General features: G+C 38.9%; 1 protein-coding gene across 1 annotated transcript; it reads left to right on the top strand.

Moving 5' to 3' along the window:
* The first annotated feature begins 1,968 nt into the window (after window positions 1–1,968).
* LOC137858047 (death-inducer obliterator 1-like) lies at window positions 1,969–26,848 on the top strand. The gene is made up of 16 exons (XM_068685439.1): window positions 1,969–2,041; window positions 6,714–7,167; window positions 8,091–8,250; window positions 8,909–9,025; window positions 9,240–9,347; window positions 9,936–10,071; window positions 11,424–11,877; window positions 12,800–12,959; window positions 13,619–13,735; window positions 13,950–14,057; window positions 14,646–14,781; window positions 14,910–15,453; window positions 15,964–16,117; window positions 17,152–17,241; window positions 17,888–18,092; window positions 24,267–26,848. Exons 1-16 carry the CDS (start codon window positions 1,969–1,971, stop codon window positions 26,846–26,848), a joined length of 5,598 nt encoding a protein of 1,865 aa, XP_068541540.1.
* Window positions 26,849–27,639: the final 791 nt, after the last annotated feature.

Below are 27,639 nucleotides of genomic sequence, written 5' to 3'. Positions count from 1 at the left end.
GGCCATGGAATTTATTTCTTCGATTTAAATTAATTATGTGGGACATTTCTTGGGTTTTCTTTTGGCAGAACTTTGCTGGAAATTTAAGAAATGTCTCCATTTTCCTGTACTTTCCACTCTAAAAGTGTTTTGAAAAAAAAAAAGAAAAAAAAAAAAGTGTCACTGTTGTCAGACCCTGCTTATGCTGGTAGTATATATAAGACTGTCCACTGAAAAAGGTATAAAACTGCATTAAGTTTGAAAAGAAGATTGGTAATATTAATTATTAATTATCAGTAATATTAATTCTTAACTATTTAGTAATTTAAATAATTATCAATTAATAATTATTTAGTAATATTAATTATTAGTAATATTGGTCTGTATTCTGAACCCGTAGACAAAATGTTAAAATGCAAAGAGGCGGTATTAAATGCAAACATCTACTATGGTGTAAGATTTTTCTTAATGAGATGTTTTTAATTTAAAGATCTACGTAAAAGTATGCAAAAAGCAAGTGTGTTTGTTTAGGTTTACTTGATAGAAATTTCTGTAAATTGTATTTTATATGACAAAATATATCACTGTACATTAAAATATGGGACTTCACAGGTTTTTGTTACTATAAGTAGAATAAACATCTACAGTGAAACGTTGTCCATTTCTTAAATCTGTACATGTGTATTATTTTCTAACTAGCTTTGCTACTTCTCAACATGCCACCACAAGAGGCTGATGGCACACAAGTTTCATTTCCATCTGTTTAACAAAAGGTATTTTACAGGATGCCACCACACCCAACTGATACTTACTTGTAGGTGTTCTGAAAAACATGTGAAAGTCTGTTCTTGTGATTTTTTCTCTCAGTTCTAACACATGCCCTAATTTATTCTCAAGATTTTGTTGTTTGAGTTACTTTCAGATTTTACACCAAAAAGATCTGGAGAAATGAATAATTAAGTAATCTATTCTGGCGTTGAGCTGTGGAAATACTAGATTCCCGAACCTTTCATTGTTGTGAAATAGATAGGTGAAAGTTTTATTTTTCCTTATAGGAAATGCTCTTTTATCTCAGATTAGTTTGGAGAATCTGTTCACCGTTAAGGAACCCTAAATGCACCTCGCTCATTTTCATGGCATGATGCGGTAATACCACTTGACAACTCCAGAAGACTGGAAAGGGGCTTTTGAGTCGGTTTACACACCGACCGTGTAAGTTTTTACACACAGGTGCATTCCCAAGGCGTTTACCTCCACCGTACCTGCGTGTAGCAGGCTCCTGCCTCCAGTGCAGCGGAGACGTGCTCCTCGGGGGGGGGGGGAAGGCAGAAAGGGAGGAGAGAGCACCCTGCGACAAAGAAACAAAACACACGTGTTAAGTTCAAAACATCGTGGCTTTTTTTCCTCCCACGATTTCCCCTCCTGATGGCTGGTGCGCGGGTGGGCAGCTGACGCAGCCCCGGGACCGTGTGCGTAGCCCCGGCCGGGGCCGCTGAGCTCCCATACGGCTTTTTTTTTTTTTTTTTTTTTAATTTATTTTTATTTTGGCTTTATTTTTAGGCACCGGGAGCGGCTGAGGCCACACAGCCGCCGAAATGAGCGAGCCTCGTTGTGCTCAGCAGCTGAGCTCTGCTGCCTGCTCTGCGGCTGCGGTTCCCTCAGCGAAGGCTTTGAGGTTCTCCGACTCGTGTTAGGCGATGCATTCCTGCACCATTCGCATCGAATGGGGAGGCTTAACGCGGAAAAAAAGCAAAAAAAAAAAAAAAAAAAAAAAAAAAAAAAAACACCAAACAATAAACTTAAAACCTTTGCAGCCCTTCCTCCCCTCAGCGCTCCCCTTCCTTCCCCTCGCCGTTCCCTCACGGACCGCGCTCTCCGCGCCCACCCCGCCGCTTTCTCCACAGCCTAAACTGAAACAAAACGCAAAGCCCTCGAAGCCGGGACCAGCAAGGAGGGCTCAGCACCCGTCCCTGCGGGGCTCGGAGCCCGATGGTGCCCGGCAGGACGGCGAGGGGCCGAGCCGCCGCTCATGGCGGTTGGCGAAGCCGCCCTCAGGGCGCAGGCGCCGGGAGGGGGGCTGTTGGCGGCGGCTCCTCGGTGGGCCTTGCGGGGTTGGAGCTGCCCGGGGGGAGCCTTCGGTCCCCTCAGCGCTGGGGTGGGCTGAAGGGGCGGCGGGGACCCTCCTGTGTTGGCATACTGCTCTCTGAAAAGAGTACTCACTTCTGGTAACTTTTCCAAACGCGCACCAGAAACAGCGCCCATCAGAAGATGGTGCTGGCTGGGGGGCATGCTCGCCTTGCAGCTGAGGCAATGGACTGGGGAGCTGCTGCCAGAAGAGGCAGTCCTGCTCCTTCCCCGCGCTCGGCTGTGTGCTCCTGCCCTCCTGTGCATTGGATACAAGAGCTGTGCAAGGACAGCGTGAGTTGGTGCAGCTGGATTGTCTGGCAGAACACTAATCCTGTCAGTAAACCAAAAAAATCTGTCAGGGCCTATCCAGTTTGTCATAGTCAAAATGGGATATGAGGGTGTTTTATTTTTTTTTTTAAGATGAGGTTGTTAACATATGTAGGTGTCATGGTTCCGCTCGAGTGGGCAGCCGAGCTCCACCACAGCCGCTCTCTCACTCCCCCTCCTCAAAGAGGACTGGGGAGAAGATATGTGAAAAGGGCTCTAGGGTTGAGATAAGGTCAAGAAAATCCCGCAATGATTATTGTAACGGGCAGAACAGATTCAGCATAAGAAGATAGATAGTAAGATTTATTGCTCATTACTAATAAGTGAGAGAAGTGAGAAACAAAGGAAAGAAACCAAAAGCACCTTCCCCCCCCTCCACCCTCTTCCACCTCCTCCCCCCGAGCGGCGCAGGGGAAATGGGGGAATGGGGGTTATGGTCAGTCTACAGCACTTCTTCTCTGCTGCTCCTTCTCGGTCACTCTCGTTCCCTGTGCTGTGGGGTCCCACCCACGGGATGCAGTCCTTGATGAACTGATCCGGCGTGGGCTTCCCACAGGCAGCAGCTCTTCCAGAACTGCTCCAGATACGGGTCCATACCATGGGGTCCATCCCTCAGGAGAAAACTGCTCCAACCTGGCTCCCCCACGGGCAGCAGCTCCTGCCAGGTCACCTGCTCCTGCGTGGGCTCCTCTCCACGGGCTACAGGTCTGGCCCGGAATCTGCTCCAGCAGGGGTCTTCCACAGGCGGCAGCCTCCGTCGGTGCAGGGCCACCTGCTCCACCGTGGTCTCCTCCACGGGCTGCAGCGTGGAACCCTGCTCCACCGTGGTACTCCATGGGCTGCAGGGGGACATCCTGCTTCACCATGGTCCTCACCACAGGCCGCAGGGGACTTCTGCTCCGGCGCCTGGAGCACCTCTCCCCCTCCTTCTACACTGACCTTGGCACCTGCAAGGCTGTTTCTCACTCCCTTGACTCTCCCGGCTGCTGTGTGGCGCAGCGTTTTTTCCCTGTCTTAAATATGCTCTCACAGAGGCGCAAAACAACATCGCTTATTGGCTCAGCTCTGGAAAACAATGGGGCCCTTCCCAAAAATGGGGCGGCTTCTAGATCTTTCTCACAGAAACCACCCCTATGACCCCCTGCTACCAAAACCTTGCCACGTAAACCCACTACAGTAGGATGTAAGTACCTTCAATACTTTGTCAAAACACACACACCACTTCACTATCCTTCAAATGTAGTGAGGTGTCCTGCAGATTTGAGAAAGTACTTCACAGGTGTTCTGAAACACCGAATAGCCTATGTAGTGTAGGTATCTTTTGCTACATGCAGAATCCCTGCCAGCAAGTAGTTAGGTAGACAGTTGTAATTATAAAGTAGTATTTTAGTTTGTGAGACTGTTAGACTTCCATGAGGCTGAAATATCTGCTCATTTTCTGTTGGCTAAAGAAGCATTGAGTTCTGTGCTCTACTGTAGAAACATTTCAAAATAGCCATGACGTGAACTGGCAGAATAAAGGATGCTTGTGCATCTTTCTTCTTGAACCCATACTGATGCTGCTGCCTATCAACCCTGGGAACTTCAATCTACCTTTGTGCTAGTGCCATTTATTTATTTATTTTACATGTATATAGTTTTAGCATGATATAGCCGTTGGAACACAGGAAGGTTTGGGGCACGGATATATTTTTTATACACACAATATCTTAACTGCTGTTCTTAGTTCTATCAGCGTGCTTGTTAACTAATTTGAACAGATGATAAAACTGTAAGTACGGAATGTAAGCTTAGTATTTCATGTTTTGTACTTCTGCTGCAACCCAAAAGAACTAAAATCATAGCACCGAGGACCGAATTGTACTGTGGTCATTTTGAACCCTGAGCTGTGCTGTCCTGCCGCTCCGTAGTGAGACAGAGGTGCGCTGTCCCACCGGCCTGAAGAGACAAGTCTGGGCAGAAGATAAACCAGGAACCAGAAGTAGAGAAATTCTCACAACCTTATTGTACACATATTTTGGATATTCATCTTCTAGCTTTTCAAGACTGTTCATTCAAAGTAGTTCAGCTTTTTACCTCAGTGTATTAAGTTCCAGGTGCCTCATTAGACCAAACTGAAACTGTCACTGATAGTTTCTGATCCCTGTTCTCCTTCCTGGGATAGCTCAATGCCTCCTGACGGATAGTGTAAGGTTAGTGGGGTAGGCTTTGGGAGATACTAGAAACAGAAGAGAAGTCCGTGTGAGTCCAGCTCAACATCCCCCGGGTTTGTGTTCAGTTTGTCAGTACTTGAGACCAGTCCCTAGGGAAAAGTACGGGAACAGTGGGTGAACAAGAAGTTTAATCTCTAGTAAGATCTTCACGCTCTTTGGAATGATTTAATGTAGTGTGTTTCATCTTACACTTCAGATAATTTTCCCTCAGAAAGCTTTAGCAAGGCATCCACTCACAGTGGATCCACATAGCTAGTGCTTCTGCATCCTCCTCTTCACTTTGTATTCCAGGCAATGTTTAGCACCTGCTTCTCTGCCTAGCCTTATGAAAATTCAGGTACAGCATCGGTTTTATGGTTCATCTTAACCACCAGCTTGTGTATTGGTGGTGAAACATGCTGGCAGTAAGAGGCAGTGTAGTGCAGCTCGTTACAAGCTTGCGTTCTGCTGGAGGTGCCTACTACAAATGCTCAGCGTCTAACAGAATTTAACGACCGGCAAAGGTGGGAAGGCTGTTTCACTCAGAAATGAGTAGTGACATTGTTTCTTAGGTAATCCAAATCTTCCCCTTTCTGAGGTGTATTTCTATTCAAACAGTATGCTGTTATAGGATTTCTTGAACTGGGCGAACTGGGCTTCAGAAGGGTGCTCCCTACCTTTGTCCCCCTCAAGTCTGAGAAAAATCGGTTGTTAGACCCTTCCTGATAATGTCTGCTCTCACTGTAGCAGGTATGGAAGACCAAAAGGGTCCATTTGGTTTGTGGTGAAATTAACCAAAGTTGAATTTCTGCATCCTTCCCGGGAAGCACATAGCTCTCTGCAGATGGGGCTGTGGGACTAATTCTGATTACAAGACCTTGCTAGCTAAAAACATCAGATAATAATTAAAAAATTAAGAAATCACAAACTGGTCAGTAGTCAAATGCAGATTTATGAGGAGAAAAAAGACTTTTGGGGAAGTAACTTTAGCTTTTCTAATCAGAACAACTTCATCTCAGGAGTTGTTTCTTGGTTTCCCTCGGAACCGTTTTGCTGCCACAACGAATGTGTCACGGTAACTCTGATGTCCTGTAAACGATACTTCTGGCAAACTGAAGTGGAGCACATGACGTTTGCTGGCTGGAGAGTGTGTTTTGGCTTATTACGTTTTGCTGAACTGTTCCCGTCAGTGCCAAAATGTGGACAGGTGAAATGCAACCTACAGAAATGCTTGTTTTTAAAGTCCTGTGCAATTATAACTTCAGTATATGGAGTCTTCGCTTGTAATTTGTAAATTTTCTTGTGCATTATGTGTATTGTCAATATATTGATGTTAGAAAAAACATTAAATGGCAGTTTTGGACATTGTGAATGGAATAGTTGGTGGGAATTAAATAGCCGCAGTTTGAGCAATGGTTTTAATATTTAATTATTAAATATTATAGTATTAAATCTAGAGTTTAACTGGAAAGTAAATGAGAAGATCTGATAGTTTATAGCGAGAGTGTGATACTCATACTAGCAACCAAATGGCTTGAACGTATATTTAAAATTTTAAACAATTGATTTGTTGTTTAACTTGACTCTCTTTGCTTGCTCCTTAAAGTAGAAAGTTTGGAGCGAGGATTTCTGCTTAAATGTGAGATATGGGTTGTGTTGCTTTTTTTTTTTTTTTTTTTAAAGACTTTGTGAAAATGTTTGTTTGTTTGTTTGTTTGTTTGTTTTGAAGCTTAATCATGAAGTCCAACTCAGGAATCTTTGAAGGTGGTGTCTTTTTTTTTTTTTAATTTTCTTGCATAGCTCGTGACTGAGATTTTCAACCTTTACAACCAAAATGCAACTCTTTTAAACTCTTCCGACAGTCTCTGAGAAGTGCTCTCTGCAGGATCAAAGGCAAACTTCTTCTTAAAAAAGTCAACTTTTACACATTTTTTAAAAAGGCTTTAAAAATGAATGGCTTAAATTATATACTTGGTAGTTCTCCAGAGGTATTTCACAGACTTCCTTATAGGTTGACAGCTGGTCTTCATAAACAGGAAGTTATAATGTTAAGCATTTAATACTGCATTTTCTTCTTTGTTTTAACAGCTCAAAAGGAAGAGAAGAGAAACAAAGATAAAGCGACAGAGTTTATAGGGGCATCAAAGAAAGCTATTGCTTCAGCATCTATGGTGGAGAAACATGCATCTTCCCTCACTAAAAATTTTCCTCCAAAGAAGTCCCCTTCCATGTCTAGCACATCACTAATGAAGCAGACGCTTAAACCTGCTGGGAGTTTCAAAGGTGAAATTCCCAAGAAACCATCGCCTTCAACAGGCGGCATTCCTTCAAAACAAGCAGCTTCTTCTCATGACTCGCCAGTTTCCAAAAAACTAGCTGCATCCAGTTTGGCTGGAGGACTCAAAAGGCCTTCGCCGTCTTCCGTTTCTACTGCATCTGGAAGTAGTCAAGCAAAAACACAAGCTAGCCCTATCCAGTCGCAGCCCAACTCGCAGATTCGACAAAATATTCGTCAGTCCCTAAAAGAAATGTTATGGAAGAGGTGGGTGGGAATTCAAAGCACTTATTTTATATAGGAAACTACAACTAGAAGTAAAGGGTTAGCCTGCAGAGTTTTGTTTCTTTCTTGCTAAGTGCTACTAAGGGATTTAATTTGTGCTAGAAATTACTACAAGTATTTTTAGCATTAGAGCTTTATTAAAAATAAAAAATCTGATGCCAAATAATTGGGCATGTGAAAAAGCCTTTAAAAAAACATCACTATCCCATTTGTAGTGAGAGACAATTACAGTTGAAGAATTAAATCACAGCATAGAGATGTTTATAATGCAGGTGACCTGAAGCTGATATCTGGCAATGGTGGTGTTTGGAGATGTAGGGGTTGTACGAAGCATAGTGTAGGGAATATCACAGTGAAAGGTTGGAAGGGCTTGCTGAGGCAGAGGTTCCTTCTTCTCCCAAAGTTAGCAACTGTATTACTTTTTTTTTTTTTCTTAAAAAAAAAAAAAAGCTGAAACATTGTCCCACAAATATTAAAGCTCTTGTCAGCTGTCAAGACTTAGGCCACTGTGCTCTGGTAGTGTCTCTGAAATAGAAATGCTGTTCACAGTGGAGGGTCTAAGATTAAAACTGAAGTGGTTTAGCTCCCTCAGTAGCTCATGACAAAAAACAACAACAAAAAACTAATTGCAGTGTCATGAGTAGGAGGATTTGTAAGGACTGACCTGGCTTCAGTTCGTTAAGGCTGTCTTCCGTGGTCTTCTGTAGACAGTAGCAAAAGGTTGCCATTGTTGACATTTTGAGGTCCTGAGATAGACTTTGGCTTTGAAATGTGTTTTAAGGAAGTCCTCACTGAGTGAATAAAAGCGGGGTTAACTCCTTCCTCTGAAAATTTAGTTTTTATGAATGCTGCCTGAAGAATTTGTGCCTAACGTAAATGCGCATACCCTTTCTTGTTTTTAACAGAGTCAATGAAAGTGATGATCTGGTCATGACAGAGAGTGAAGTAGGGAAAGTAGCACTCAATATTGAAAAGGAGGTGTTTAATTTGTTTCAAGTTACGGACAACCGATACAAGAGTAAATACCGTAGCATCATGTTCGATCTCGAGGACCCAAAAAATCAGGTTTGGAATTTACTTAAACAGTAAACGTACTGAAATATATTCTGTTTTTTAAATAATACATCAATATGTAGTTTCAAGAGAGAGACTTATGAATTATGCTCTAAAAAATTGTTTTAAAGCCATTCAAATATTAAATAATCCAGTTGGAATGGAAGTCCAGTTGGATCGCGTGTATTTATTAAGATTGGCCTTTGTAGCGAAATATTTGTTTATTGAATGGCATTCTTAGAAAAAAAAATAAATGTTTTTCTTCTGTGACGTTCTGTGGTTTGTATGGGAGACCACTTGTGTACATGATAATTTATCTTTTAAAGGAAAAAGAAGCTGGTGCAGATGGGAATAGTGACTAGACAACGTAATTTCTTTAAAAAAAATTCTACTATAGATATGAAACAGGAGTGGCAGTTCATCTCTCGAAATTCCTGTTCAGTAGAATTGATAGTATATTTTATGGTAATGTGGAAAATTCATACTTCATGATGATTTCATCATTAGTTTCTGGTTGCTGCACCGTGCTAAGTTTTCTTAAGATTAACTGGCATTTTTAATAGGGAATTAAGAAACCTGAAAGGGTTTTGACAGTCCAGCACTGCAAATCATGTTAGTTGCTTAAGTTATTCAGCATGGCAACAAAGTGTGTTTTTTTTTTTTTTTTTAGGGACTTCTTCATCGTGTTCTTCGTGGAGAAATCTCAGTGTCAAAACTAGTGAGAATGAAACCCGAAGAACTTTTATCTAAAGAACTGTCTGTATGGAAGGAGAAACCAGCCAAAGCGGTAAGCAATACAATTCTCCAGTGTGTCCTTAGATATGAACTAACAGTAACTTCACCAGCCCTTACCACCCATAATTAATATATTGTTTTCTTCCTAATGAAATATGAATAACGTAAGCTTTTTCTCTTCCACTAGCCAACTGATAAGAAAATACAAAATAAAATTATAAAATCAGTATGCAGACTTGTTACTAAAGTGTTTTTGTTTCTCTCAGATGTTAGAGTCAAGAAACAAATCACACGAGATCAAGAAAGCAGCTGTAAAACGGGAACAAGTGCCTGATGTAAATATGGAAGATTCTCCCCCGGTGTCTGATTCTGATGTAAGTATTAGCTATTGCTTTAGCATGGAGGTGCCAAGGGAGATAAATGCTAACTAGGGCCTCAAATTTTGTATCAGAAATGCAGGTTGTTTCAATGAACTGTAAGAATATCACCTAGTAGGTGTGCTATGAGCATTTTCCTTTTGGTTTGAAGGAATGCAACAACCTAATATCGGGCATATATCGCATGTGCTTCTAAAATATCAGATGATGCGTGTTTTTCAGACCTTTGCCTCAGTTTACAGCAAAATCTTAGCCAATTGTTTTCCCCCCCAAAAATGTGATCAGTATTACAATTCTGTATTCTCAGGAAGCAGTTAATGTGATAGTATCTACTTCAGAATTACATGAAATGAAATGAGGACAAATACTATTTGAGAACTCTGTTTGACATGATATTCTTAAACAAATGATAAAAGGGGAAGAATAGTTCAAAATTCCATCTTTTTGTAAGTGCTGCTCAGAGCAGTAGTTCTGCACAGCCCTTAATATCTTTTTAAAGAACTGGAATTAACGGTTTCAAAAGTATTTTTTTATGATTGAATTTAGCAATCAACCAGAATGTTTTCTGTGCTTGTTCATTTCCAGGAGCAGCAGAAGTCAACCCAAACTGTACAAAATGTAAATAGTACTCCTTCTCTAGACGTTTTTAGCAGTATGTTGAAGGATACAACAAATGAACATCGAGCCCATCTTTTTGACCTGAACTGCAAAATCTGTACAGGTATCTACATTGTTGACTTTGAAGTAAAAGAATTATTAAGAGCATTGCTTGCTTACTTGTTTTTCTCTTCAGACCTTTTCATTTTTAAACAGTAATCAAATTGGGGCTAATTCTGATTACAAGACCTTGCTAGCTAAAAACATCAGATAATAATTAAAAAATTAAGAAATCACAAACTGGTCAGTAGTCAAATGCAGATTTATGAGGAGAAAAAAGACTTTTGGGGAAGTAACTTTAGCTTTTCTAATCAGAACAACTTCATCTCAGGAGTTGTTTCTTGGTTTCCCTCGGAACCGTTGTGCTTTCACAACAAATGTGTCACGGTAACTCTGCTCACGGTAACTCTGATGTCCTGTAAACGATACTTCTGGCAAACTGAAGTGGAGCACATGACGTTTGCTGGATGGAGAGTGTGTTTTGGCTTATTACGTTTTGCTGAACTGTTCCCGTCAGTGCCAAAATGTGGACAGGTGAAATGCAACCTACAGAAATGCTTGTTTTTAAAGTCCTGTGCAATTATAACTTCAGTATATGGAGTCTTCGCTTGTAATTTGTAAATTTTCTTGTGCATTATGTGTATTGTCAATATATTGATGTTAGAAAAAACATTAAATGGCAGTTTTGGATATTGTGAATGGAATAGTTGGTGGGAATTAAATAGCCGCAGTTTGAGCAATGGTTTTAATATTTAATTATTAAATATTATAGTATTAAATCTAGAGTTTAACTGGAAAGTAAATGAGAAGATCTGATAGTTTATAGCGAGAGTGTGATACTCATACTAGCAACCAAATGGCTTGAACGTATATTTAAAATTTTAAGCAATTGATTTGTTGTTTAACTTGACTCTCTTTGCTTGCTCCTTAAAGTAGAAAGTTTGGAGCGAGGATTTCTGCTTAAATGTGAGATATGGGTTGTGTTGCTTTTTTTTTTTTTTTTTTTAAAGACTTTGTGAAAATGTTTGTTTGTTTGTTTGTTTGTTTGTTTTGAAGCTTAATCATGAAGTCCAACTCAGGAATCTTTGAAGGTGGTGTCTTTTTTTTTTATTTAATTTTCTTGCATAGCTCGTGACTGAGATTTTCAACCTTTACAACCAAAATGCAACTCTTTTAAACTCTTCCGACAGTCTCTGAGAAGTGCTCTCTGCAGGATCAAAGGCAAACTTCTTCTTAAAAAAGTCAACTTTTACACATTTTTTAAAAAGGCTTTAAAAATGAATGGCTTAAATTATATACTTGGTAGTTCTCCAGAGGTATTTCACAGACTTCCTTATAGGTTGACAGCTGGTCTTCATAAACAGGAAGTTATAATGTTAAGCATTTAATACTGCATTTTCTTCTTTGTTTTAACAGCTCAAAAGGAAGAGAAGAGAAACAAAGATAAAGCGACAGAGTTTATAGGGGCATCAAAGAAAGCTATTGCTTCAGCATCTATGGTGGAGAAACATGCATCTTCCCTCACTAAAAATTTTCCTCCAAAGAAGTCCCCTTCCATGTCTAGCACATCACTAATGAAGCAGACGCTTAAACCTGCTGGGAGTTTCAAAGGTGAAATTCCCAAGAAACCATCGCCCTCAACAGGCGGCGTTCCTTCAAAACAAGCAGCTTCTTCTCATGACTCGCCAGTTTCCAAAAAACTAGCTGCATCCAGTTTGGCTGGAGGACTCAAAAGGCCTTCGCCGTCTTCCGTTTCTACTGCATCTGGAAGTAGTCAAGCAAAAACACAAGCTAGCCCTATCCAGTCGCAGCCCAACTCGCAGATTCGACAATATATTCGTCAGTCCCTAAAAGAAATGTTATGGAAGAGGTGGGTGGGAATTCAAAGCACTTATTTTATATAGGAAACTACAACTAGAAGTAAAGCGTTAGCCTGCAGAGTTTTGTTTCTTTCTTGCTAAGTGCTACTAAGGGATTTAATTTGTGCTAGAAATTACTACAAGTATTTTTAGCATTAGAGCTTTATTAAAAATAAAAAATCTGATGCCAAATAATTGGGCATGTGAAAAAGCCTTTAAAAAAACGTCACTATCCCATTTGTAGTGAGAGACAATTACAGTTGAAGAATTAAATCACAGCATAGAGATGTTTATAATGCAGGTGACCTGAAGCTGATATCTGGCAATGGTGGTGTTTGGAGATGTAGGGGTTGTACGAAGCATAGTGTAGGGAATATCACAGTGAAAGGTTGGAAGGGCTTGCTGAGGCAGAGGTTCCTTCTTCTCCCAAAGTTAGCAACTGTATTACTTTTTTTTTTTTTCTTAAAAAAAAAAAAAGCTGAAACATTGTCCCACAAATATTAAAGCTCTTGTCAGCTGTCAAGACTTAGGCCACTGTGCTCTGGTAGTGTCTCTGAAATAGAAATGCTGTTCACAGTGGAGGGTCTAAGATTAAAACTGAAGTGTTTTAGCTCCCTCAGTAGCTCATGACAAAAAACAACAACAAAAAACTAATTGCAGTGTCATGAGTAGGAGGATTTGTAAGGACTGACCTGGCTTCAGTTCGTTAAGGCTGTCTTCCGTGGTCTTCTGTAGACAGTAGCAAAAGGTTGCCATTGTTGACATTTTGAGGTCCTGAGATAGACTTTGGCTTTGAAATGTGTTTTAAGGAAGTCCTCACTGAGTGAATAAAAGCGGGGTTAACTCCTTCCTCTGAAAATTTAGTTTTTATGAATGCTGCCTGAAGAATTTGTGCCTAACGTAAATGCGCATACCCTTTCTTGTTTTTAACAGAGTCAATGAAAGTGATGATCTGGTCATGACAGAGAGTGAAGTAGGGAAAGTAGCACTCAATATTGAAAAGGAGGTGTTTAATTTGTTTCAAGTTACGGACAACCGATACAAGAGTAAATACCGTAGCATCATGTTCGATCTCGAGGACCCAAAAAATCAGGTTTGGAATTTACTTAAACAGTAAACGTACTGAAATATATTCTGTTTTTTAAATAATACATCAATATGTAGTTTCAAGAGAGAGACTTATGAATTATGCTCTACAAAATTGTTTTAAAGCCATTCAAATATTAAATAATCCAGTTGGAATGGAAGTCCAGTTGGATCGTGTGTATTTATTAAGATTGGCCTTTGTAGCGAAATATTTGTTTATTGAATGGCATTCTTAGAAAAAAAATAAATGTTTTTCTTCTGTGACGTTCTGTGGTTTGTATGGGAGACCACTTGTGTACATGATAATTTATCTTTTAAAGGAAAAAGAAGCTGGTGCAGATGGGAATAGTGACTAGACAACGTAATTTCTTTAAAAAAAATTCTACTATAGATATGAAACAGGAGTGGCAGTTCACCTCTCGAAATTCCTGTTCAGTAGAATTGATAGTATATTTTATGGAAATGTGGAAAATTCATACTTCATGATGATTTCATCATTAGTTTCTGGTTGCTGCACCGTGCTAAGTTTTCTTAGGATTAACTGGCATTTTTAATAGGGAATTAAGAAACCTGAAAGGGTTTTGACAGTCCAGCACTGCAAATCATGTTAGTTGCTTAAGTTATTCAGCATGGCAACAAAGTGTGTTTTTTGTTTGTTTTTTTTAGGGACTTCTTCATCGTGTTCTTCGTGGAGAAATCTCAGTGTCAAAACTAGTGAGAATGAAACCCGAAGAACTTTTATCTAAAGAACTGTTTGTATGGAAGGAGAAACCAGCCAAAGCGGTAAGCAATACAATTCTCCAGTGTGTCCTTAGATATGAACTAACAGTAACTTCACCAGCCCTTACCACCCATAATTAATATATTGTTTTCTTCCTAATGAAATATGAATAACGTAAGCTTTTTCTCTTCCACTAGCCAACTGATAAGAAAATACAAAATAAAATTATAAAATCAGTATGCAGACTTGTTACTAAAGTGTTTTTGTTTCTCTCAGATGTTAGAGTCAAGAAACAAATCACACGAGATCAAGAAAGCAGCTGTAAAACGGGAACAAGTGCCTGATGTAAATATGGAAGATTCTCCCCCGGTGTCTGATTCTGATGTAAGTATTAGCTATTGCTTTAGCATGGAGGTGCCAAGGGAGATAAATGCTAACTAGGGCCTCAAATTTTGTATCAGAAATGCAGGTTGTTTCAATGAACTGTAAGAATATCACCTAGTAGGTGTGCTATGAGCATTTTCCTTTTGGTTTGAAGGAATGCAACAACCTAATATCGGGCATATATCGCATGTGCTTCTAAAATATCAGATGATGCGTGTTTTTCAGACCTTTGCCTCAGTTTACAGCAAAATCTTAGCCAATTGTTTTCCCCCCCAAAAATGTGATCAGTATTACAATTCTGTATTCTCAGGAAGCAGTTAATGTGATAGTATCTACTTCAGAATTACATGAAATGAAATGAGGACAAATACTATTTGAGAACTCTGTTTGACATGATATTCTTAAACAAATGATAAAAGGGGAAGAATAGTTCAAAATTCCATCTTTTTGTAAGTGCTGCTCAGAGCAGTAGTTCTGCACAGCCCTTAATATCTTTTTAAAGAACCGGAATTAACGGTTTCAAAAGTATTTTTTTATGATTGAATTTAGCAATCAACCAGAATGTTTTCTGTGTTTGTTCATTTCCAGGAGCAGCAGAAGTCAACCCAAACTGTACAAAATGTAAATAGTGCTCCTTCTCTAGACGTTTTTAGCAGTATGTTGAAGGATGCAAGAAATGAACATCGAGCCCATCTTTTTGACCTGAACTGCAAAATCTGTACAGGTATCTACAGTGTTGACTTTGTCTGAAGTAAAAGAATTATTAAGAGCATTGCTTGCTTACTTGTTTTTCTCTTCAGACCTTTTCATTGTTAAACAGTAATCAAAAACACTTTAAAATTAATTTTGTAGGTCAGATTTCAGCATCTGAAGATGAATTACCACCGAAGAAGATAAAATTAATGGCTTCTGCTAAAAAAGCAGTGTCAAAATCTAAACCAGAAGTTCAGCAAAAATATGAAAGTTCTGCACCAGCAGCAGCAGCGGAGCCTGCTAAAGAGGCCGCCTCTGAAAACACAGAGGAAACCGAAGTTGCACCTGCAGCAGAAACAGTTTCCCAGTCAAGCTTAGAAAGAACTTACATCCCTACAACCCAAGGCCATGGCAACACAGATACTTCATCTGAAGAACCTTCGACTTTTCCTGCCTCTTGCACTGGTGCAGTTGTCACAACTGTAACAGTTTCTGGCCGAGAGCCTAGAACACCAATGAGCGGCTCCTCTGGTAGTACGACGACAGCCCTGCGTTCTGGTACTGCATCTGGTGAAGTTTTAACAGGGGAGACAAAGCAGGAAATGTCAAAACCAGTTATGACTGTCCCCAAATCAATATTAACAAAGCCATCGTCCTCACCAGATCCAAGATACTTAGCTGTTCATCAGTCACCCAATATCAGGTGTGTATATTTAATAGTAAGCTAAGCCACTGAATCTCTGGTCTCGCTATGTTCAGTGTGTTTGTCCCCCTTTGCTTCTTACCCTCCCCTGCCAATAATCAAAAGGCATGTTCAACTTTAAATGCGATTACCTGAACTTTAAATTTTTAATTTGTCATCTCCTTGTTTAACTTCTCTAGTTGGTAAAATTTTCTGAGCATCGTGATATATTGACAGTAAAAATTCTTCAATGTGTTTTAACAGATAAATAAAACTTATAAGATATTTGACTTTAAATCTGCATGTGCATTCAAATATATTAAGTGTTTGTGAGGGTTGGTTTAAAGCTGCTCCAGACTTTCATCCTATATTGGATGAAAGTGGAAAACATTAACAAAGCATTTACTAAGGCTTCTGTTACTTGCTTTTTTAAAATAAAGTAATTGATCAATAAGAGGAGGGAAGAAAAGAAGAAGAAGGAAGCATTCTTACTGTGCTCTATAACGTTTCTCTTTTGGATTTGTTTTGCAGTGTTGCTGAGCCACGCTCACCTCAAGGTAGCGACACTTCTCTCTTCCTCTCTCGCCTCAACACCATTTGGAAAGGATTTATTAATCTGCAGAGTGTGGCCAAATTTATCGCTAAAGCATATCCTGTCTCCGGGTGCTTTGATTATCTTAGTGAGGTTAGCACTGACATGTTTATGCGTTTAGAATGTATTGCAGTTCCTGTTGTTAGAAAGGCTGGGGTCACTGTGTATGTTGTTATATTGGACGTGTAACAAAAAAAAAAAATTGCATCCCTTTAGTAATCTCCTTTAGTAATAGGAACAGTAGCCTGAGGCAGGGGGGAGGAGAGAAAGCCTTTTAAAAAAATTCCTCACGTATTTGTGAAGAATTCTCATGTCTGTTAATATGTTTATATATATGTTAGTATCTAACATAGAATAATAGCTTGATTTCAAGATCAGTTTTTGACGAGAAGCATCATCAGCATGTGTTTTGAAAGAGATGCCTTGTTCTGCTCACAAACAGATGGATGGATCACTGATGTGATCTATTAGAAAAGTTTGGCCATTTATTAAAAATATCATGCTTTGATTAACTTTGATGCAACTGCTTTTATATTTTGGGAGGGTGTACATTCAACTAATGAGGTAGTATGACAGCTTGTGATGAAACAACTGAGCAGTTTCTTAACTTCTCTGAAGAAGTGTATTTGTTGTGATTGAGGGTTTCAGGCGTGTAGTTTAGGTCTTTTCTTAGGAGGGTTGGTGGCTCTCTTGTTGTTTTTGCTAGAACAGGTTTCACTGTCATCATGACAGGAAGCTAACTAGAATTCATATGGGTGCAAAAATTTCAGATAAATTGAAAGCGTCGATAAAAGCTATACTACATATAACAGGTTCCCTGTAAAAGCAAAGCTAACAAATAGAATCGGCTGATAGGCATACAAAAGTATTTGACCTTCCACTGCTATCTTCGTCAGGCAGTGCTTTTTCTGTTTTGTGTGTACTGCCAGCCTTCCAGTAATATGCCATAATGAACTCCTTGCATTTTGGAAACAGCCTGTCTGAAATTAGGAATGTATATGTGCAAGTTTAGTAAAACATAGTACTGTATTATCGCCTAAGCTACTGGGATGGGGCAATCTGTGCTGGTTCAAAACTGTAGCCTCTCTTTCCTTTTCTTATACGACCATGTAATGCTTCTTGTTTAGGATTTACCAGACACGATTCATATTGGTGGGAAGATCTCACCGAAGGCAGTCTGGGATTATGTTGGCAAACTCAAATCTTCACTTTGTAAGGTATTTACTTAAAATCCTTTGGAAAACCAGGAAGAAATACACAGCGGCTTTTGATAGAATTTCCTTGTTACTAATTTATATTGATGTCGATCACACCTGGAAAACTACTGCTACCACTTATTCCATTGAAATTTTTGATTTATTGAAGAAACCGGTTTGCCTGTTGAGCTGCCAATCGTCTTTCCCCTGTGTAGTAGTTAAACATTCATACAACCTATTGTTTTTTAATGATTGAATATAAACAATCTATTTATTCAGTTACTGAAGATAGAAATTCAATTTTAAAAGACTAGGAAATTATTAGTAAGTCTATGTAATAAATTTTACTACTAAAACCCTGATGGATTTAGTAAAAATGAAGCACGGTATGCAAATATAATCTAAGAATTTTCCATTTCTTTCCTAATTATTTGAATATTCTGAACCTAAAGAGGTGTAGCTTGATGTGAGATACGTAAATAGTTGGTCTTTCTGAAAATGACAAAATTGATTCTGGTTTAATATTACCAATTGAATGACAGTATTTTCTTAAATCTTGGTTTAAAGCTGCTCCAGACTTTCATCCTATATTGGATGAAAGTGGAAAACGATTTTATTTGCTGATGTGTTACAGGTTGAATTTTTCCACTTTGATTTTGTATTTCAGGAATTGTTTTTGATTCGTTTGATTCGTTTCCATCCTGCCACAGAAGAAGAAGAAGTTGCCTATATCTCTCTCTACTCCTATTTTAGCAGTCGTCGTTGTTTTGGTGTTGTAACTAATAACAACAGACATGTCAAGAATCTCTACCTGATCCCACTGAGTTCTAAGGACCCAATTCCTTCCAACCTCTTGCCCTTTAAGGGACCAGGTAAGCACAAAATTTAGGGGAGGTTAACTGCTAGGTAAAATTACAAAACGAGTAAATCAGAGACCAATTGGTTTTGAATGTTTAATGTAAGCATAATTAAAAAATATATAATTTTATAAAAAGATTTTAAAAGTGTGCATATAGGAAAAAATTGCAAAGTCAATCATCTCAAGGTGCCATGGTCTGAAACTCACATAGCCTTTCCAACAAGATAAATCTCTGCTGTTAGGAGGATTTGTTTACCCATAAAATGGAGTACATAGAACAGCCACTATATTGAGACAAACAAGCAAACATTATGAGAACATTCAACCGACCCTACTTTCAACAACCCATAAATCCACCAAGTTTTAGGTCCCTACAAGCCATGTGCTGTCCCCTAAATCACATAGGAGACTCTTATCCCACGGAGCAGTCAAGAAATCTCTGAAGACAAAGGTAACGTTTATGGTTTCACTACATTGTTGTTATCTCATGGTATGTATTACGCTGTGCATGCAATATGCATGTACACGGGGTCTGAAATATTCTGTGCTACCTGGATCAAGTTCCAGACAAATCACTGACTTCAGAACATTGGTTTGCCTGGGAGCAGGCAAATTCCTTTTGCGTAGGTGGCAGACAGTAGGTGGTATAGGTTGGTATATATTACGCTCTTCTATTTTTAGTTAGAGTTATCAGCAGTAATGTATGGCTTGAATTTGCTCCATCTTTGTGCACTGAACATGGAAACAGAAGAAATGAGAATGAATTCAGATGTGAAACACCTTTATATTACAAAATTTGAAGTCACCTTCATCTGAGGATGGAGGCGGTGCATATGCTTAGTTTCCAAATAAGTACCTTTTTTCATCTAGAGTAACAGGTTGAGGAGCTTAAGAGCTACACGTTACAATGAAGGCAATACTGCATTGTTGTAAGGATGGTTTGCAAAATACTAAACAGCGCAAAATAATTACACATTAAAACATGTAAGGAGCTGACCTTTCTGACAAGCTGACTGTCCTCTGCTACCCAAATACAAGTTTAGGACTAAACTCAATGAAGCATTCTCAGGGCTTATATTCATAAACAGAGGTGTGTTCTGCCTGGCCAGGTTTTCACATGTTAATGGCATACGACTTAAAAAACAATAACAAAAAAACACCACCAACAAGTAATGTAATGCTAGGAAAATACTCTTCTTTCCTGCATGAAATTGCAAAGGGCGCTTGCTTTGTGTTCTTGGACAAGATTTTTCTCATACGCTCTGAGCCTGTCTTAACCTGCTCTAGGGAAGCATTTAAATGATCTTCCCCTCCTTGCATTCTTGAGCAAACATAGGCTGTCCTTGTACATTATCTTTTATATTTCTGTTGTAGATTTCATTTCAAATGAAGCTTTTAAAGTGGAGGCCTGGCAAAAGTAGACAGACTTGTTAGTATTAGTATAAAAATGAGGAATGTCAGGCTGGTTTTTACAAAATGTAAATAGGAAAAGTTCTTTCAAAACTGGAGGTAATTGCCCAGAAGAAACATAGGTATAAACACTTGCAGGCATGTATTAATACCGCAGCGTAAAAGACTTGTAATACATACTTGTTACTGACATCTGATGGAATTTACTGTTTTTTATACCCAATAAAGATATTTTTGGGAAAGTGGTCATTGTCTCCTTAAATGTGTGTACCTTCAAATAGAGTTTAGCAAGTACTCAAAAAACATGACAGTGTAAGATACTTTGATAAATATGACTGGGGGCGGGAGGAGGGGGAGGACAATAATCCCATCACTCCAGAAGTCCTAGCTGGAAGATATTCCAGCTGTATCAACCAGCTCCATCAGGTGCATACGGATTATGAATCTGTTATGAATCCTGTTTTCTGATGGACTGGATTTGGAACACAACTGAGGACCTCTGACCTGCTGTAGTGCCTAGAAGATCTACAAAACTTTGTCATGGGTGATATAGAGGAACATGGAAGGATATTCACATTTATTCACTTCAACCACCTCAGATATTTATTACCAGATATTATCTGTTGGTGGGATGTTCAGCATTGTGTTTTTTTTTTTTTCTTGGTAGTTTACTGTATGTGAATTTGTTTGTCTCGTTTCACATACACACAACACTATTTAGCACTTTCATCTGTAGATCTGAAAACACTTTTTGAAAAAAAATTAAAAGGTATAATCAGTCATTATTAGCACTAGGAAGACGCACTTATGGAGGGATTTATTGGCAATGTTGGCAATGTATCGGGTACCATACATATTTAAAATAGAAGAATTTTAATTTAAAAAGTGTATCAGCAGAGGGCATGCCGCAGTATCTCTTCCGTTAGTTTAAGCTTGGAAGTGTTTTTAAGTATGAAGGCATGAAATCTCTTCAAGATATTTAGAGTACTCATACCAGTATGGAAAGCAGCAGTAGTAGAACAACATATTTTTGATGTCAGCCACTCCCATTCAGCAAATGCACCGTAATGTGCAGCAGTGTTACAGCGGTGGAAGTGATCTCTATCACTGAATCCAGATACACCAACTTGATAGTTTTCAATCATGCTTTCACAATTAACTGGGACAAGTATTTAAACGGCGTGTTGATAATGATTACAGCTTTGCTTGTATTGGTCTCTGCAGTTAAAAGTGTGGCATAGGTCTGTTCCCTAAGTTTTGCCATCAGTGTACAGAAATTAGGGATGTATCCTTAGTGGTACAGTTAACTTCCTAGCAGCTGCGGATGGTAGGGACAATATGTGGCCATTACGTAGATAAATACTGCAAAACTGATTTCATGAAAATAAAAAACGTATTTAACGGAAAAAAAATATTAATCCCATAGTAATATTTAATACATCTTGTTTAAATAGATTTAATTACAGGATGTAACTTGATAACACCATCGTGGTCTTCAAATGCAGAATGCATTTAACAATATTTTATAAATAATTTAGCATCAAAAGCTACTAACATAGCTTGCAGCACTTAAAATGCTTGCTTGTGAAAGATAGTTATTGAGCAATAGTTGGAGACTGCAGCCAACATTTTCATTTAGTTATTACCTAAAATTAGGCACTTAACCTATTTATGGATATTGAAACCTATTTACGGATATGGAAATGGAATGGGACTGAGCTTTGAAGTGCTGGTCTGGCTGTATATTTCCATCCAAAAGAAGCACTTACTGTGTGATCGCTTTGGATTGAATGAATTTAGAAACTGGGTTAGGCATCTGTTGAAAACTACAGTATCAAAATGTAAAATTTTAATGGATTTCTTCTCTGACCAAACTAAACAGATTCAGTTATAACCGTTGTTAATTTAGCTTTGGAATTTATCTTGAACGTGTGTTTAAGTTTTACTCTGATTTTATTAGCGATGATCTCTGTCTCTTACAGGGATTCAGAACTGTTTTTCTATCTTTTTGCTGTTAATTTTAGATACACAGTCCAATAGATTTTTGAAACCTGCTCGTTTCAATTAGTCAGTGTTTGAGATGCATGTTGTGACTAGTTGGATAAATCACAGGTCTCTGCAGAAGGGCAGATAACCAATACGTTAACGACAGAAGAACAGTGAATGCTTACGAGGAGTTTTAGGGTGAACACAGATTTGAGAGATCCTCTGCACGGGTCGATGCTGACCAAATGTGGAGTCGTTACTCACATGCTGATAAAGAAAAAATGTAAAGCAGTCACTCAGAGTGAATCATACCTAACTATTGAGTCTCTTCAGAGTGTACACAGTCTTCCCAAGTAAGCTGTCTTTTGAGCTATGCCCTGATGTTATGTATTAATGTAACTTCATCTGGGGTAGTAAACTATAGTGATCAGAATTGCTAGGATTGCTTTTAGGCAGTGGGTTGAAAGGAGTTTTTAACTGGGTGAATCAAGGATTTGTGATCCTTTCCAAATAATCTTAGATTCACCAAAGATAATTACTTGTTTAGTTCCTGTCCTGCCTCCTTTCGTTGTACATCTTGCCGTCCCTGCCCTCTCACAAGGGCAATCTGTATAGAATTATAAGCAAACTAAATTATAAGCAAGTCTTAGTTTTGGTTAGTATAGCTAGGTCATTTTCTTGATGCATTTATAATTCGTGTGTATATATATATATATTTCTAACCATGGAAGAAAGTGAAAATTGGCAACACAAAATACTGAAATACTAGATCTGGAGGAAAAAGCTTGGCACTGAATTTTAAATGTACAAGTAGGAAATACTATGTGCTACTAAATGAAAAATAGAATTTTATTTAAACCAGCATGGCCAACATCCTCTCAACCACAGAACTATGTAAAACTCAAACACTGAACTTTGAAGTAATCTGAAATCAGCTGTGGAGCTAGAATGCATTCAATCAAATTTCAGTGTTATTTTTTTTCCAAATACTTAAAATGAGAGCTGCTTCTGATAGGAAACTTCAAGTAGATTTTGCATTGGCCCCAATTTTTTCTGTCTTTTTGCAAAGACCTTCTAGTGAGTAACCAGATTTTGCTGGTCTCTCCATTATGTGGCTAAAACAGGCGTGCTGCACTATTACCAGTCACAGTCAGAAGAACACAGAATTTCAGAATTTAGGCAGGTTACTGCTTAATGAAATCTTTATGCTTAATGAAGCTGTGTTGAAGAAGTCATCGTCTTGATTTACCTGGTTATAATCCTCTTGCTGAGGAAACCTCACATTGAACTTAAGAAATAGGCTTACCTCATTTAATTCTTTCTTAGCGTACGTGAATATAATTTCAGCTATACAAATAAAAACAGCTGATGTAATTTTCTCATAAGATAGTAAATTTAGGAGCCCCCTTAAAACTTTGAATTCAGTTGTTTCAGCAAAGGTTCATACTTATGACTGGTAATGGCAAATAGAATTTATCTGCAACTATGGGAAGTTTGGGTTTTTGCTGGTATCAAGAAGTTTTCAGTGGCAATAATTAGTTATTTATAAGTTGTTCCTTAGTGAGCAGTTGGTTTTGTTTAGTAAGAGACTAAAGATATACATAAATTCATATATTACACCTCTTTTAAACTCTTACTTAAGGGTCATGAATATAAGGGACAGTGTAGGTTTTAGAGTCCTCATCGTATAACCACAGTAAATCTCTTTGCTGTTAGTTTCATTTCTCTATTATTGGTTCCTTGCTGGATGCAAATATTAATATGGCTCCCAAATGAGGATCTCAAGTCACTAAATCCAGAAGTTAAAATCCTCTCTTTATATGTTTTTTCTACATTTGCCACTGACTGTATGTTAAAGGATTTATTCCCTGCTCTTTATTCTGGTTGTATTTGTCTTCCACGAGTGCCTGTGGGAAATGTGAATGTACAAGGAAGGAATACAATAATGTGAAACGGACCTTCAGCTGTTTGCATTTTTCCTCTTTATGGGAAACTTTCCGGTCATTTCTGGAAGTGCTTCTCCAGGGATTCAAGCCTGAAGCTTTCACAATGGAGTAATTCTGCTCACATTTCTTACTTAGGGAAGGGTCTGTGGCATCAAACTCAATTCTACAACAGTGTTAAAAGTCACCTTGATGGAATGGTGTAAATGTCAGTCCGGTATTTTAGCACAGATTAGAACAGAAATGTAATTATTAAGTTTAACAATGCCTCGTGCTTTCTTTGTAACAGAAAGTGAAGTGTTTGTTGTCGTTGTTTGTCTGTTTGTTTGTTTTAATAGCATTAGTTTTTTTCTCTTTATTTCTAGTTCTTCAATTCCAACGTAGCCCTACAGAAAGTTAGATTGCTTGTCCAGGTTTTCTCACTTATCAGTATCTCTGTGTATATAAGGTATTTGCAAAGCATTTAGAAAGGAAATATTTGATTGGGGGAGGAAGTGGACAATAATAAGTAGAAAGTAATAATACAAAAATAGGAAAACTTTCTTTAATTTTTGAACAGCAGAGACATTTACAAGGACATCTTTCAGTAAGATTCACCTGTTACTGCAATATTCAAAAAATATCAGGGAAAGAATTAAAACATTTTTAGTTACTGTATACAAATTTATATAAATAGTAATTAAATATAGACACATAGGCTTATGGGATAATGTCACTGCACGAAATTTAGAAGAACTGTTACTGTTATGACTCATAGCTGCCATTATATAAAATGATAAGTTCCTATTGAGAACACAGATAAAAAATAGTAGTTTTTTTACATATGCAATCTTTGTGTTTCCTCTCAGGTCTCGAGTCTTCACGTCCAAATTTAATTCTTGGATTGGTTATCTGTCAGAAAGGGAAGCGTCTTGCTACTACCATGGATACAGACAAAATAGAGAAAAAGCGCAGCCGAATTCAGGTGCAAGAGGAAACAGAAACATCGCTGTACTCTAAGGGGCCAGTAGCTTCTTCACAAGAAAAGAAAACTCCGAAATACACACTGTATTCGGGAGACTCAGCTGTAAGTACAACACTACCTGGATCTCCTCCACCTCCACCCCCACTTCCCGTTCCAGAAACCTCATCAGTCACACCTTCAGTATTAAAAATACCGTCCTCGACTAAGAGTGGAACCACAAGTACTGTACCACCACCAGTTTCAGCTACCGCTTCTACAAGTGCTACTGCTATGCATTCTTCATCCTCAAAAACTACCACACCTCTTGAGTACATCCACCAGACACTTTTTGGTAAAAAGAAGACTTTTGAACCTCTTGCTAAGGAGACTGAAACTGTCCAGTCTTCAAATCAGGAAGCTAAAGCAGCTGTGGATGGAGGTGTGTCAGCTGTTCCTTTGCTAGATCCCATTGTACAACAGTTTGGACAGATGTCAAAAGACAAAGCTATAGAAGATGAGGAGGATGACAGGCCATACGATCCCAAAGAAGAATATGATCCAGAGAAAGCTTTTGAAATGCAGACCGGTGAAAGCAAAAAACTGTATAGTGTGGAGAAGCCCAGTAACACAGCAGAACTAAAGGATGAGGCCTATGATCTGGAAGACAAAACTATCTTGGAGGAAGCAAAAGTTACGGTTGATGATTTACCTAACAAAATGTATACAGACACTAAAAACACTTCCGTGGAAACACCTGCCTCGTATGTGCCAGATTTATCTGCGTCTTCATCCTTGGTGGAACTGCAAAAAATGTTAGAAGAATTAAACAAACAACTAGAAGAGCAGAAACGACAAACTGAGGAGCAAGAAGAAGCCCTCAGACAACAACGAGCAGCTGTTGGTGTTTCAGTGGCTCACTTCTCGGTGTCTGATGCTTTAATGTCACCTCCACCAAAATCTTCCCTAATAGAGACTGAATTGTTCCATCAGGACCAACAGGCTGCGCAAAAAGTAGATTTACCTTCATCTTCCAATCAGCAAGCACAAGTTTTAAACCAGAGCTGTGACCCTCAAGCGAGTTTTCCAAACACTTTGCAGACTTCACTTGGTAAGGAAGATAAAACTTTAATTCCTGCTACTCAGCTTAGTTACGGTGGTGATAACTGGGTTTCCAGTGAAAAGCCTCCTGCAGTGCTCCAAAAAGAGGCACCTAATAGCAAATTTGAAAATACTGTTCAAGTTACTTTGGAAAATGTGAGTCAAGCAGTTTCTGCAGAACCTTCTACATCCAGGCCTTTACGTAAAGTGCTGCTTCCGACACCTCCAAGTACGTCTTTTCAGCCTAATTTCTCCACATCTAATGACAGTCAGTCTTTGCAAGATATGCACAAAGTATCCTGGTCAAACGAGGCAAATCCAATGTTTACTTCTCAGGAAAAGGGACCTGGTCACTTTGAACCAGACAGGGGTCTTTCTGCGGTGCAATACGAAGAACAAAGAAACCCTCAGCCTCATCAATTTGTAGAACAAACTGAATCTCCACCAGTTCAGGGTGAGGGTGGACCTCTCCCACAGCACTTTGAGGAGAACCGAGCTGGAGGTCCGTTTTCTTTGTCTGGGCAGAAAGGAGGACCTCCAGCACCACTGATGCTCAATGCACACGCAGGACCTCATGGACCTAATTTTAGAGGCCCAGCGCCACAGTTCTCAGAAGAGCATGTTTCTCCAAATAACGATGGACAAAGAGGATCTGCCCCTGGAAGATTTGGAAGTCAAAAGGGCCCCATTCCTTCCTTATTTTCTACGCAGCATGGACCACAGTCGCCACAAAATATGAAGCCAACCCCAAGACCACTCCTGGACCTTCCCAGTCATCCACCAGGCCACAGAAAGGAGATGTGGGAGGAAGCTGGGCCGTCTGCACCTCTTTCTGGTATTCCTGGGCAAGGGCCCGAGTCAGAAGGACAGTGGTCAGGATCTGACTTCCGAGAAGGCAAAAATCTTGAATTTAGAGGCCAGACATTTGAAGGGAGACAGAGAGAGAGATACGAAGGAGGAAGTAAAGACAAGGTTTTAGATCAGCCAGAGCCTCAGCAAGCAGAGAATCGACAAAGCAGACCCTTTGAGGAAAGACGAAGGGATCGAGAACATGGCAGACCTTGGGAAACAGACCGTGGCAGAAACTGCAACAGAGACAGGGACTGGGAGAGACACAGAGACAAAGAATGGGATAAAAACAGAGACAGAAACCAACGTGACAGAGAACGATCAAGAAGCAGAGACAGAGATCGTGACAGAGACCGAGACCGGGATCGAAGCAGGGAAAAAGAGCGCGATCGAGACAGAGATCGAGATCGTGAAAGAGGAAAAGATCGGAAAGATCGCAGTAAAAGTAGGGAGATCGGTAAAGAGGTGAAGCCAGAAACACCTAAGGAAGGTCAGAAACCAACAGAAGCAGAAGCTTCATCTTCCACTAATCAGTCATAGAACTATAACTGCTGTTATATTTCCCATAGATAATAGACACCACTGCAAGGACTGAGTCAATGTCTTCTGTATATACTGTATATTCTCACCTTTGCAAAAATGCTGTTGTAAATCTAGCCTTACAAAATGTACTGACAAATTAGCAATTTTTGAACAACTGTGAACGACAATATTCAAATAGGTAAAAGGCAAGAACATACTGGACTTTCACTTGCTGCATATTTGACAAGGAGTCAAATATTGCTGTCTTGTTTATTTTACAATGCAAGGGTCATGCCTATTTAGGAGAAGGCTGCAGAAGAACAGTGTTACTGATTATTGGACGGAGGATTTGAAAATGGAATGTTATAAGCTTAAAGTGCACTATCTTCCTTTTTATATACAGGTATTTTGTGTTTTGAAATCCATCTGTTAAGTGTACAACAACGAAAAAAAACGTACCTAGTTTTTCATGTGGATGAGGGGTTTTTAATTTCACATTTTTACAAACCTGCAATTAAAGAGTATATAGAAGTAGCACCTTTATAACCAGCAAAAAAATTAAAAAAATCAGACATCTATTGGCAAAGAGCTAAGACTACAAATGAATTGGTATACCAAAGGAAAGAAAAAGAAGTTTGTTAAATAAAAGAAGTTTATGAAATGGGCCATGGAATTTATTTCTTCGATTTAAATTAATTATGTGGGACATTTCTTGGGTTTTCTTTTGGCAGAACTTTGCTGGAAATTTAAGAAATGTCTCCATTTTCCTGTACTTTCCACTCTAAAAGTGTTTTGAAAAAAAAAAAAGA

The sequence above is a fragment of the Anas acuta genome, chromosome 5, assembly GCF_963932015.1.
Source record: "Anas acuta chromosome 5, bAnaAcu1.1, whole genome shotgun sequence".
In the NCBI taxonomy this organism is placed as follows: Eukaryota; Metazoa; Chordata; class Aves; order Anseriformes; family Anatidae; genus Anas; species Anas acuta.
The sequence above is the reverse complement of the archived record's forward strand: the minus strand, read 5'-3'. Positions and strand labels throughout refer to the sequence as shown.

Excerpts from the sequence above, each read along its gene's own strand:
- LOC137858047 (XM_068685439.1), top strand. The coding sequence starts at position 1,969 with ATGGTGCCCGGCAGGACGGCGAGGGGCCGAGCCGCCGCTCATGGCGGT. Across the intron at positions 12,960-13,618 it reads TCGAGGACCCAAAAAATCAG|GGACTTCTTCATCGTGTTCT; the intron begins GTTTGGAATTTA and ends TGTTTTTTTTAG. Across the intron at positions 15,454-15,963 it reads CATCAGTCACCCAATATCAG|TGTTGCTGAGCCACGCTCAC; the intron begins GTGTGTATATTT and ends TTTGTTTTGCAG.